At 43.0% G+C, this 14,094-nt stretch overlaps 1 protein-coding gene across 1 annotated transcript in view; it reads left to right on the forward strand.

The window, feature by feature from the left end:
• The window catches only part of IGFBP7 (insulin like growth factor binding protein 7), a 37,877-nt gene that overhangs the window by 18,686 nt on the left and 5,097 nt on the right, over nt 1-14,094 (forward strand). Inside the window, exon 2 of the mRNA XM_070742117.1 lies at nt 10,683-10,792. Coding sequence (XP_070598218.1) covers nt 10,683-10,792 — 110 coding nt within the window. The remainder of the gene's footprint in view (nt 1-10,682; nt 10,793-14,094) is intronic.

Below are 14,094 nucleotides of genomic sequence, written 5' to 3' on the forward strand. Positions count from 1 at the left end.
ATGAGATGAAAGCAACAATATTGTTCTTTAAAATAATTATTAAGGCATCTTTAGGCCACCTTAGTAGGAATGAGGACAGGCACTTTGCCTATCAGCATGTTTCTGAAACTATGCTCCACTCAGCACTAGAGCTACCCAAACAATTTCACATTGTTCCATAAAGACTTTTAATTACTTTCCCCATGAAAGGTGGAATTTTTAACACTCACTACAATTAAGACCAGATAACCAACCATAAACTGGTTTAACAGTACTAATCTTACTATTAAACATATACTGCCCTGATTCCCAACGTGGGGCCCATGTTTCACAGGGGGGGGCAATTTCATTTTTAATGGGGCAATTGGAACCTTGTTTAAACCTAGTTAATGGCCTTTTAGGCTTCCCCCGCTTGAGTCGTTCACTTTTTGAATAATAAGATTTACATGACATGGTGGGGGGAGGGCTCAGGATTTTAGAGATGCTTGGGTGGGCCATGGCCAAAAAAGGTTGGGAACCACTGATATACTGCCAAAGTAACAATGGCGGAAATGCTTATTATAGGAATGCAACAGCCCTCAGGGGGATATGGGTATGCTGTAAAGTTCATCATACACGAGTCACTAATTTCCTGAGAATGTCTTGGTTTCCCAGACTTCAACTATGCATATTTTAATTTCCCAGAGAGATCACAGCAGGTCTGAATTCCTTTCCGCGTTGGGAAGATTTATTTATTAGATTTGTATGATTGCACAGTAAATCCCAGGCTTCCTTATGATTATAGAAAGAATAAGAATCTGACCCCAACTCCTAAAAGTATTTCAAATGTCTTGGGGGTTGCATTGAATTTAAATTAAATATAGTTTTCAAGATTCACTAATATTTCATCTAGTTCGCTCAAAATCAAGACTTTTAGAGATATGGCAAAAGAACAACTTGTGCCAGAACCCTTTCCCCAGCTGAGTTGACGGGCCATCCATCAATCCTTGTCAGCAAACTCTACCAACCTAACATTTATTGTCATCACTGAAGATCACTTTCCTGAGCCCATGGCCTCTGCCTTCTCTTTCTTTCTTTCTTTCTTTCTTTCTTTCTTTCTTTCTTTCTTTCTTTCTTTATTCATCCATTCATTCATTCATTTATTTATTTATTTTGTCCAATACACAATAAGGGTTTTTGTGTGTGTGTGTATGTATATATATATATATATATATATATATATATATATATATATATATATATTTGTTTTCGTAAATTTTCACGGGTATATATATATTCTTGATATATATATCAAGAATAGTCCTAAAAATGCGAGTTCCAGGTACGTGTGTGAATGATGAGGCAGCAGCCATCTCGATCACCGGAACATAGAAACTTTAATAAAACCACTTAGCTTTCGTTAGCGTGCTGCTAACTTCGTCAGAGTATTAAAAATGCCATGGGAGACAATCACCTTTATAAAGCATTATTCAGTCTGCTCATTGCCCGCGTCATAGGGCCACACCCTTCCCTCCCCTCTGCGGCAAGCCTAATTGTGGGCTTGCTCATGCTGGCTAAAGGGGGATCTACCGCTTTTACTCGTGTCTGTTGCCTCTTTCCCTCCCCAAGGGAGGAGGTGGAGTTACGAGGCCTAATTGTGGGCTTGCTCATGCTGGCTAAAGGGGGATCTACCGCTTTTACTCGTGTCTGTTGCCTCTTTCCCTCCCCACGATCGAATTGTCCTTCCTTAATTCTTGGAGGGCTGATGTTTGTGATGTTGACAAAGTTTTACATGGTTTATGATTAGCGAGGAGTCCTGTTAAACGTTGCCTAATGGAGTTCTTTGTTTCCTCCATGGTTTCGATCTGATGGATGGTTGATTCCAAAGCTGCCGCAAAGTCAACCACCCTAGCATCAGTCAAGTTGAAGCCAGCATCCCGTTGTAAGGTCCAGGTCTGAGTGTCCGTAAGAGCTTTTGAAGACAGATTATGCACCAACGTTTTCTCTGTCTGATGGATCCTGCGTGTACATAGTAGCTCTGCCTTTTTCTTGAGCGTGTTGCATTTGTGCCTGCGTGCTTCCCATGATAGTTGGAGTATCCTGTGGTTTAGGGTGCTGAAGCGAGTGTGCGTCAATATCTTGTAACACTGTATGCGGCACCGTTCAATGGTTGTCGTTTGTGCGTTGATCTGCCTATGACAGTTGTTAATCATGGCGTATAGCATTCTGGTCTGGAACTGGCGAACCGCTGCGCGTCCCTCCGGTGTATTAACTGCGGGTCTTTTTTGTAGCGATCTAGGTGGTAAGCCGTTCCGGATACAGCTGTGAAGGAAGGCCAGTGTTTCATAGTTGGTTGCCTTCCGTTTGGCATGTGTCTCCCACTGGCGTGCATGATATAGCAGGATCATAGCTTCGATTTCCAGGGAACTGAGATTCTGGCGCGAGATGAAACCAAGGGAGGTCGCCTCCTAAAGGAAGCCTGGTTCTCCAATGAAAATTCTTTAAATAGACATATTGATATGCCATCGGCATACCAGGCTTTAAGGCACCAGCAACGACTTAAAGGGGATAGGTCATTAGGATTGGATAAAGCCCCTAACAGAATTCCCCAGGCCGGGCATAGAAACCAGCTAAATGAGGGTAGAGCAACCCCCAACGGGAAGCAAGGGAACATACTGGAGCAACATGGAGGTAGAGGGGGAGGGGCACAATGCAGTTCCAACACAGGGGACAAGGGAGTATTAGAACAGTGCAGACCTAAGACGAGGGCATGGGCAAAAAAATTGCAAGAGCAGACATGTACCACTATGGAAAGTAACAACGATAATGGGGGGGAAAAAGTAATACCAAACACCTCCGAAGTATTGCCTCGTAACTCCACCTCCTCCCTTGGGGAGGGAAAGCGGCAACAGACACGAGTAAAAGCGGTAGATCCCCCTTTAGCCAGCATGAGCAAGCCCACAATTAGGCCTCGTAACTCCACCTCCTCCCTTGGGGAGGGAAAGTGGCAACAGACACGAGTAAAAGCGGTAGATCCCCTTTTAGCCAGCATGAGCAAGCCCACAATTAGGCTTGCCGCAGAGGGGAGGGAAGGGTGTGGCCCTATGACGCGGGCAATGAGCAGACTGAATAATGCTTTATAAAGGTGATTGTCTCCCATGGCATTTTTAATACTCTGACGAAGTTAGCAGCACGCTAACGAAAGCTAAGTGGTTTTATTAAAGTTTCTATGTTCCGGTGATCGAGATGGCTGCTGCCTCATCATTCATATATATATATATATATACACACACACACACACACACACACACACACATAGAAAAATACATGATGAAGGTTATAGAGGAGATACTCATAGTAAAATATATCTATGAAAGAATAGAAAAGAAGATGTAGTAATAGAACATATCGATGAAAGAATAGAAGAAGAGATATAGGAATAGAAGAAAGTTATAGGAGATATAGGAGAGCAATAGGACAGGGGACGGAAGGCACTCTAATGCACTTGTACTCGCCCCTTACTGACCTCTTAGGAATCTGGATAGGTCAACTTGCTGCTGAATGGTGGCATCCTGATGGTAAGATTATAGAGCAAGTTAAATAAAGCCACTTCTGAAATGCTGTAATTGGCAGATAGTCTTTACGGAGAGCCAGATGGCCAGATTAGCAATAACCAAACTCATCATTTGGACAAGCCTGCTAGATGACCCATCACTGTGCTGGGGAGTTGCTCAGTAAAGTAGAAAAGCTCCACTTTACCAAGTACTTTTCTTTTCCTTGATTATTCTCTCAAGGAAAAAGAAGGGAAGGAGAGGGAGAGTTGTATTAGATGGAATTGTGTGGACAGGTACCAGGAAACAAATGTACAATATATCCTTTCTCAAAGTGCTGTAATAATAAAACAGAGAGTAAACTGTCCTTAACAACCCCGGAGAATCACTGATTTCTAGAAATGAGATCTGGACAGAGAGAAAGAGAGAGAACCAGTACTATATTTATATATTATCAATACACTAATGAGAAATATGCAATGCTGGTGCTTTTAGATTTCTGCTGTGTCCAAAAAGACTTTAACTGATAGGATTACTTAGTCTAAGAATTCCTTCAGAACAAGAATTTCTAATGGACCTTCTGCTTATCAAGGTTCTTCTTACTAGAGTTGCTGGGAGCTAAACTGGAGCTTTGTGGTTTCATGGTGTTTGGTACTATTATTTGTAAATCATTTTGAGTTCTTGCCATTTTTACAACACAGTCTTCCTTAAATAATTGTATACACAATGAATTGTACATACCAGAAGCCCTTGGGACTAAATTTTAGCAGAGAGTAAAATATAAATGGATGCTGTTGAAGATTCAGCTTTTTATTAGAGCTTTTAAATAGGAAGACGGATGCCATTTTATTATTTTATTTTATTTTATTTTATTTTGGGAGGCAAGAGTTGGCTTTCACCCAGCCCCACTTACAAAAATCAGACTTCCTTTTTGAGAATAACTTGACCGAGTACATATCAATATTAGCAGTTTCTTCCAAGATGTTTACCAAAAATCTTAGAACTATGTCACATTGCTTTGGTGGAAAGCTCCCCTCTCTCTCTTAGATAGGACCATCTGACTCATGATATTTGGATGCTTTCGGTTGGCAGCACTTTATCCTCTGTTGAAAACTGTGGCTGCTTTGAGTTGGAAGGTCTGTCTCTTCCCATGGTAATAATACGCCCCAGGGATATTTCCCTCGCCAGTGCTGAAGGAGACCAGAGCAGAATAGAACAAAAGGTCACAGCTATGCAACTTCAGCTAAGCCAAAGAAAAATCCAATAATTCTAGCCAACAAGAACAGCAGCTTGTCTTGTACTGCAAAAAACCCGATCTTAGGATAAGAAGTCTTTTCTTTAAGAACGTAGAACTAATTTCTAGAACTGAAACTAAGACAAATATTCCTTCCTGAGAAAAAAATATAATGTACACACCGGAATTATGGTAGATGGCCCGGAATATCAATCTCCCTGAAGCGCACTAGAAATTTGGAAAAGGAGAAATATATCACAGATTCTATTAAAGGCACAATTGATGGTAGTGCTTACAAATAGGAAACAATCATTCCTTTTTGCTATCTCGGTTCTGTTGCTTAGGCGATTCTTAAGCAAGAAATGAAACACATTTCTTTTTTTTTCTTTTTTTTTTTAGAAAATAATTTTTATTAATTTACAAAATTAATTTTCTTTTCATGGTTTAGGAGCAGGTTGGGCATGGCTTGGTCAGTAAGATTGAATATTACTTCCAGATTTAGATTTAGATTTATTGGATTTATATGCCGCCCCTCTCCGCAGACTCAGGGTGGCTCACAACAATGGTGAAGAACAATACATAGTAACAAATCTAATATTTAAAAATCTAGGTTACAGTTTTAGATTAAAAGTCCAAAAAAGAAACCCCGATATATAAAAAACAACACACAATCGAATCATACACAAAAACTACACGTGCAAGGGCTCATGTCTGATGGCAGAGGTGGGTTTTTAGAAGTTTACGAAAGGCAAGGAGGGTGGGGGCAATCCTGATCTCGGAGGGGAGCTGGTTCCAGAGGGTCGGAGCCACCACAGAGAAGGCTCTTCCCCTGGGGCCCGCCAAACGACATTGTTTAGTTGACAGGACCCAGAGAAGGCCAACTCTGTGGGACCTAACCGGTCGCTGGGATTCGTGCGGCAGAAGGCGGTCTCGCAGGTATCCTGGTCCGATGCCATGAATTACTTATAGGATGGCCCATTCTCTATAGTTCACTCATCCTGATGGGTAGGACAGGGTGGGGTCAGTCTGGATTTGCTTGGTGAAGCAGTGTCACCTGGTGTTGCCTCAGAAGCATGCTCTCTCTGTCGTAGTGCCTGCATTATGGAACAGCCTCTTCCAGAGAGTACCAATGGCCCTCACCCAGTGGTGGGCTTCTAGCCGGAACGTTAAATTGGGCTCACCATCGCGGCTCGTGGGTGCTTGCGGGGCCAGCACGATTTTGCTGGTGCAGCCGTGGAGGTAGCAAAATCGTGCACGGAGCTTCGGGTGCGCCCGTGTTTCAGCATGCACGGAAGCAAAAAAACCCTCACCGAACGCACCTGCAGCTCCGTGTGTGATTTTGCTACCTCCACAGCTGCCCCCGCAAGCACTCACGAGCCAGGGCAGCGAGCCCAATTTAGTAGAAGCCCACCACTGGGTGAGGGCCATTGGTACTCTCTTCCAGCTAGAAGCCCACTGCTGCCCTCACCCCATTGACCTTCAAGAAAGCAGTTGAAGACCTGGCTTTTCCCCTATGCATTGGGGTTAGGATAATGATAGAGTTGGCATGTGATAGCTGATGGATGGTTGGGAGATTTTAGCATGGTCTCAACATCATTTGTTTTAAGTGGGGGGTTTTATTTAAAAAATTCATTATGTTTTTATTTGTTTGTTTATTTGTTTGTTTGTTTTTTGATTTGATTTGATTTGATTTGTATGTCGCCCCTCTCCGTAGACTCGGGGTGTCTAACAACAGTAATAAACAGCATGTAACAAATCTAATGTTTAAAATAATTAAAAAACCCTTATTAAAACCAAACATACACACAAACATACCATGCATAAATTGTATAGGCCTAGGGGGGAAAGGGTAGTTCAGTTCCCCCAAGCCTGACGACAGAGGTGGGTTTTAAGGAGCTTACGAAAGGCAAGGAGGGTGGGGGCAATTCTGATCTCCGGGGGGAGCAGGTGCCAGAGGATCGGGGCCGCCACAGAGAAGGCTTTTCCCCTGGGTCCCGCCAGACGACATTGTTTAGTTGACGGGACCTGAAGAAGACCAACTCTGTGGGACCTAACCGGTCGCTTGGATTTGTGCGGCAGAAGGTGGACCCGGATGTATTTTGTTTTGTGATCTAGAGTTCCCATGAACACCAATGCTGTCTTTATTGTAAGGCTACAGTAGCAGGATCTTGCAAGTTTCTTCTGAGATGATTCCCAGTCCTCTTTCCTTCTGTGAACTGAGTTACCTTTTTCATGATGGTCGGCTAGGCCAGGGGGTCTCCAACCTTTTGGTCCTCGGGGACCACCAAATTCATAATTTTAAATCCCACGGACCACTGGGAACTGCTCAGCTGCCTTTCGGGCCTACCTGTCTGCTTCTGCGAGGCTCTGGGTGGGAGGCCTGAGAGAAAGTGCCTGGCCCAGGCACCCAGTTTGGAAACCTCTGTTGTCTTCCTTCTCTCAAGAAGCTGGGTCAATTTGAGTGAAGGAAAATGAAGACGGGCAGACTGACAGTGGCTGGCTGATCTTGGTGGGAAAGTCAGTTCCCTATTCCAGAGCTGTAGTAGTCACAGGACTGGCCCTTTGGTCATGCCGGAGCAATTCCTCTGAAGAAGCTGCTCCAGGATGACCAAAGTGGCTACTACAGCTCTGGAATATTAGACCGGCTCGTGATAAGGTTGGAAAACTCTGCCATAGTGTTTGGCACGTGGAATGTGCAACTTTATAGGTGTTGCAAGATGCAAAAAGGAGTGAGGTAATGGTGCTGTTGTGGCAGGGGTCAGCCCAAGTGGGTCAAAGCGACAGTGACTGGAAGGTACGGGAGTGAAGTGCTACTTGCATTTGTGCAGCATCAGGATTCCGCCTTTGCTGTGGTATATTTGCGCCAACAGGTGGTGCCAATGCAGCCCTCGTCTCCAGCTGCTTGGGGCTCAGAGCTGTAAACCGCATCCAGGAAGCACTACAGCAAAGAGAAACAGCCAGAGTCAACCCTAGCTTTGCTGTCCATTGGAGTCACTAGATCAGCCCCCTGCAAACTCTCGTCTCTCAAGGAGCCCAGCTGAAGTTTTCTGTGCCGCTTCAGTGAGCACTCCTTGAGAGACGAATGTTTGCAGGGGGCCGATCTAGTGTCCAGGCTGGCTGCAAGAGAAACGTTCATTCTCTGCCACATTTGAGATGTCTAGCTATAATAGAAAGCAATGCTAGGGTTGATCCCGGCCGGGGATTTCGGCTGGGTTCCTCCAGAGAAATGCAAAGATTTCTCTGCGGACCACCAAAATTTTTTTGCAGACCACTGGTGGTTCACGGACCACGGGTTGGTGACCACTGATCTAGGCTGTGGTTCTTCTTCCTGTCTCTCAAGGTCATTCCCACATTCCAAAGCAACAGTTAGGCTCAGATTTAGTTTTTGAAACTTGGCAAAACAAAAAAGTAATTGGCAAGGGAAATGTCCTGTAATTGCTTGTTGTTTTAAGAACAAACTGTGTTTACATTTAAGGATTGAAATGGGCCTTTAAGTTTTGAAATGTCGTAACAGAGGTTTCTGAAAACAAACTTCACTAATATGTAACTTCCCAACAGGAAGTTAAATATTAGTGAAGTTTGTTTTCAGAAACTTCTGTTATATCATTTCCTGTTGGGAAGTCAACTATGGATTTGAAAGACTGTTATGTATGACTTGTTTTCTATCAGTGTCTGGTGTTGATGCTGATGTTTGAAAGTACAGTATTGCATATTTGTTATTAACCAGAGGTGGATTGCTCCTACCTGCTGTTACTGATGCGCTGCCTGCACATGCGCAGGAAGGAAAAAATATTTTAAAAAATTAAAGAAAAAAGATGGCGGTGCCTGAAGGACAATTGTGCAATCTGGCAGCCGCTACCATTGTGAAGTCGCCTATCACACTGGTAGCAACCCATCCCTGTTATGAACATGTATGACTGTAAGATTGGCTTGGATCAGCTTCCTGGGTTGTACAGCAGAGTTGAAAAGCGCCTGTATATAAATAGAATACAAGATACAGCTCTTTGGTCCTTATTAGTACTATGTTTTATCCCTCATTCACATCTTTCTCTCCTGCCTGCTGTTTGAAAGGGAAGGGAAATATTTCTTCACCCAGAGGGTCGTTGGTTTATGGAATTCACTTCCAGAAGAGGTCGTGACAGCTGTCAGCCTGGATAGCTTCAAGGCAGGGTTAGACAGATTCATGGATGCCAGATGTATCAGTGGTTATTGAAACGGATGTCCATGTGCCGCCTCTTTGTTGGTTGAGGCAGGCAGGATTCCCTTGGGTACCATTTGTTGGGGGTCAAGGGAAAGGGAGGGTCTTGCCTTCTCTTTCTGCTCAAGATCCCCATGTACAATTGGTGGGCCACTGTGTGACACAGAATGCTAGACTCGCTGGGCTTTGGCCTGATTCAGCATGGTTCTTCTTATGTTTTTATCTTAAGCTACATACTTTCTCGCTCATTGCCCACCTTTTAATGTTTAAATCCAGTGCGATTTGTACACTCTCCTTTTCATTGGTCAGGATGAATGCTCTGTTATCTGTTGTGGTTAGCTCTGGCCCAGCTCCTGCCCCAAGGAATGTGGAGGTAGATATGGGGGAGACATCCACATGCCGCAGGTCTGTTTTGCTCCTGATGGAATCTGCCGACGAAGCCTCCTCTGACCAAGGAAGTGTGAGTGACAGGGAAGAGAGGAGTTTGGCAGACAGCCCAGGAGGAGATCGATCATCTGTATCATCCCTGGATTCTGAACAAGAATTAATGACACATCCACGCATGCGTAGAGTGATGCATAGGAGACAACAACTGAAGGATTATTACAAGAGAAAATGAGGCCACCTGTGGTTGGGTGGGGCTGCTGTAATTAGTGCTACAGATAAAAGTGCAGCCTGGTGTTTTAGCCTCATGGCAGTTTATCTGATTCATTGTTTCGTCAAGATCGTGATTTTTGTGCTGTTCAAGATTGTGTGTGGACTCTCTGGACTTTAGAATTGGACTCAATTTCCCAGTTATTGGGTGAGCAATTGGATTGCATTTATCCTGTGCCTTGTGTGTGCCAGAAAATCCCTTTGACATTTAAAAAGGGAGCTGTATCTGTTTTTCTGTTTATAAAAACTTTTGGGTTTTTCTTTTATCGTGTGGTGTGTGTCTTCCTGGACTAATTACTCTGTAATTACGGGCGGTTGAAACACGCTGGCCGAACAGTTATCTAAGAATAATTGGCACATATTCATAATGATACAAAAAAGGGGAAGGATTGGCAGCAGGAGGTGATCATATCTCAACATGTCAAGTAGCCCTTGTCATAATTCTTTCAATTGCAAAATGGGAACAGCATCCCCTCAATCTGTTTCTGGCTTTCTCACAACAACGGTCTGCCTGATTATCTTGGGGGATAAGTAGTTCTATTTTGAAGTGTGGGTAGTCTTCATTATATATTCAGTAGCATCAAGAAAGATTTACATTCTTTTGAGGACAGTTACAAGTCACTGTCGAAAACCAAAGAACTTCAGGTCCCCACAAGGTACCCTCTGATTTGAAGCCATCACTCAAATCCTTATCACAAACTGCTTCCCAAAGTCTCCTCATAATTTTGTTGTACCTCATGATTCTTGACAAATATTATCTTTTCTTTTATGTACACTGAGAGCATATGCACCAAAGACAAATTCCTTGTGTGTCCAATCACACTTGGCCAATAAAGAATCCTATTCTATTCTATTCTATTCTATTCTATTCTTTGTCCCAGGCAAGGAGCTAACTAGAGAAACAGAGGTTTAAATCCTCTCAGGACACATAAAAGTTGAAAGAACCAAACTTCTGAATATAATCACCAAATAACAGAGGGGGGTTGGTTGCTGTTAACAATTTTTGATTAGTGTTAAATTTTCATTTCATAAATTCATGAATACACTGTTTACTCTTTTAAAAGGATTCTTTTTTTATTATTTCTAGGCCCATCCATTGTGACCCCTCCAAAGGACATCTGGAATGTCAGTGGAGCCCAGGTTTACCTGAGCTGCGAAGTCATTGGAGTTCCCACTCCAATTCTCACCTGGAACAAGGTTGGTGGAATCTAGCCAAGTTTTGCTCAGAAGATTTTCCTGGAGAGCTTCATTAGAATAAATGCGTGCTGTGCCAATGAGTGTATGTGGCATGAACTTGACCCTGCCAACTTCATGCCACATAAATGAAAGGGGTCCCCTAGATTCTTTTTTACAGCAGTGAGTCTTATGCAGAAATCCCTTCTATTTGTATAGAATAATAACATTATTCTAAACAAATTTTGCTTTTTATAACACATATAAACACGGCAACAAGAATAGCGATAGCACAAATGTGGAAGAATGATCAGACCCCAACAGAAAATTTAATAATAGATAAAATATATACATGTGTGGAAATGGACGAAATCACAAATTCAATTAAGGGAAATAAAATCAATGAATCAAAACGAACATGGTACATATGGCATGAATGGATTCAAAAGAGAATATAGAAATACAGTGGTACCTCGGTTCTCGACCACAATCCGTTCCAGAAGTGTGGTTGAGAACTGATTTGGTCGAGAACCGAATTAATTTATCCCATAGGAAATAATGGAAATGGATTTAATTGGTTCCCAGCCCATTGACTTGCTGGGAACCAATTAAATCTACAGTATTTCTCTATTTCCTATGGGATAAAAATCTGAGGGGACGGGGTGAGAGGGAAGGGGAGTCGGAATCCCGACACGCCCCTCCTGGCCACCCCCTTAACAGCCTCCCAGTCTCTACCTTGTAACTGCTCCAAGCTGCAGGAAGGGTAGGGCTGGTTGCAATACCGGCAGCTTCGGGGGGCTACTTTCCTCAGCGGTTCAGTTGGTTGCCTCCAAGCAGCTGCACAAATTTTTTCTTTCCTGGCGACCGGGAACATCACGTGATGAAGGGAAGCCACCGCCACCAGGAAAGAAAAAGTTCGTGCAGCTGCTTGGAGGCAACCAACTGAACCGCGTGATGTTTCCGGCGCTGCTGCTGCTCCTCGAGCTGCCCAGTCTCTACCTTGTAACTGCTCCAAGCTGCAGGAAGGGTAGGGCTGGCTGCAATACCGGAAGCTTCGGGGGGCTCCTTTCCTCAGCAGTTCATTACCTCCAGGCAGCTGCCTCAACCTTTTCTTTCCCAGCGGCGGCTCCGGCGGCTTCCCTTCAACACGTGACGTTCCTGACGCTGCTGCTGCTCCTCGAAGGGAAGCTGTCGGAGCCGCCACCGCCGCCGGGAAAGAAAAGGTTGAGGCAGCTGCCTGGAGGTAATCAACTGAACCGCTGAGGAAAGGAGCCCCCTGAAGCTGCCAGTATTGCAGCCAGCCCTACCCTTCCTACAGCTTGGAGCAGTTACAAGGTAGAGACTGGGAGGTTGTTAAGAGGGCGGCCAGGAGGGGCATGTCGGGATTCCAGCACCCATTCCCTCTCACCTCGTCCCCTCTTACATTTCGGATAGTAAAAAAAAAAAAATCTGTTCAGCATCCGAATTTTTGTTCAGATACTGAAGCAAATTTTTGCAGAAAATTTTGTTCGGTATCCGAAATGTACGAAAACCAAAGCGTTCGAGAACCGAGGTACCACTGTAATATAATACGAAGTAACAGTACAACTGAAACAAACAACGGATACCTTGTAAATATCTTTATCTAACATTTAGGAAAAGTATATATATTAGATAATAATTGTATAATGTATAATGTACACTACTGAATGTAATAGGTAAAAAATTACTGAAACACACAAAGATAACAAAGATGGTTTATGATCTGTAAAATGGAACAAACTGTGAGTTAAATATTTGTGAAAATTTAATAAAGAAACTTTAAAAAAAAAGAAAAAGAAATCCCTTCTATTTGTAATGCTTAAGAGTACAGAAAGTGCACAGAAATAGAATGTTATATGTAACTGTGAGGGAAAAAAGAGAACAATTCATCACATTGATGGCTCATTTAAAACCATCCCAAGTACAAATGCAAAAGGATTAGAATATAGCATGATGATAGATGGATTTAAGCACATGGTAGAAAGTGCTTTGACAAGCCAAACTTTCTGCAGAGCCTTGGAAGTGTTGTTTAAATTATAGAATGTTCTTTTTTTAAAAAATGCAACGAAGAAATCTAGTTCTGGATTCAGTTCTGTTTATCCTTTTACAGTATATGAGCTCTGTCACCATATTAGGTCTCCAGAAGCAGCCAAGCGCTAAGGAATAACTTGAACAGAATGCCAGTGTATTTCTGCAGACCATGAAGCAACAAACACAAGGCCTATTTTTGATGCAGATTTCTTGGTTGCCCGTGAATGAGAGAAACAGAGGAGCTGGAAAGGAGTTGCTGCTTCAGCAGTATGAGATCAGATAATACTGATGACCTTGACTTGTTTTGTAGTGGAGGAGAATTTGAGCCATGTGTTAGAAAGACCTTGATTTACCCTTTTTCTTAGTTTCCAGTCTCTCCTTAAACATTAATTTAACTTGACTTTATTCATGAGAAGCCAGAATTTCAGAATGTGCTTTTGGATGTCCAGAAATTAGGTAGTCGATAGGACTATTAGATCTGGCCGAAATATTAAAAAATGTATTTTCCTAAGCTTAGGTTCTGGCAAGTATTCTTTGTGTTACAAAAAACTATGAGCAAAATCTTCAGAAATATGAACTGTTTGTTTGTTTGTTTGTTTGTTTGTTTACTTACTTACTTACTTACTTACTTACTTACTTACTTACTTACTTACTTACTTACTTACTTACTTACTTACTTATTGGATTTGTATGCCGCTCCTCTCCAAAGACTCCTACGACAACCACTCCCCTTTCCTTCTATTTATTTCCCAGTCTCTACGTGTGCTTTGTTTCCCGAGTTAACTCCTTGCCCTCCGTTGCTCACTTCTTCTAACTACTCTGCACATATGTGGATCTGGAACAGGTTCCAGCTGTGTTGCATTGTGCATAGCAAAATAAATCAGAAAGCTCAAATCTAAACAGGTTGTTCTTCCTCCTCACTGATATCAGCCTCCAAAGGCAGCTGCCTCTCTGATGTCTGGGAAATGTCAGACAGCCCTGGCTCTATCTCTAGGTCCGACACAAAGCATCCATCAGAGCCTTCCCCGGACTCCAGAACTGGGCCAGGTTCCTCCACAATCTCCTGTGTTGTGGCTGCTAGTGGGCCACAACACAGGTCTTGAAAACCTGGCTCTTGCCCCAGGGATGAGCGTTGAGTTCTTTTGGTTGGATGTAGCATGAGAAATAAAGTATTCATTGTTTTCCCAATGGATAATTGCCATCTTTCTAGGAACTATTATGTCTCTCTGTTTCTTCCTTTTTTCATTTTCTAAGTTCCCACAATTGTTGCTGGG

The sequence above is a fragment of the Erythrolamprus reginae genome, chromosome 2 (assembly GCF_031021105.1).
Source record: "Erythrolamprus reginae isolate rEryReg1 chromosome 2, rEryReg1.hap1, whole genome shotgun sequence".
In the NCBI taxonomy this organism is placed as follows: domain Eukaryota; kingdom Metazoa; phylum Chordata; class Lepidosauria; order Squamata; family Dipsadidae; genus Erythrolamprus; species Erythrolamprus reginae.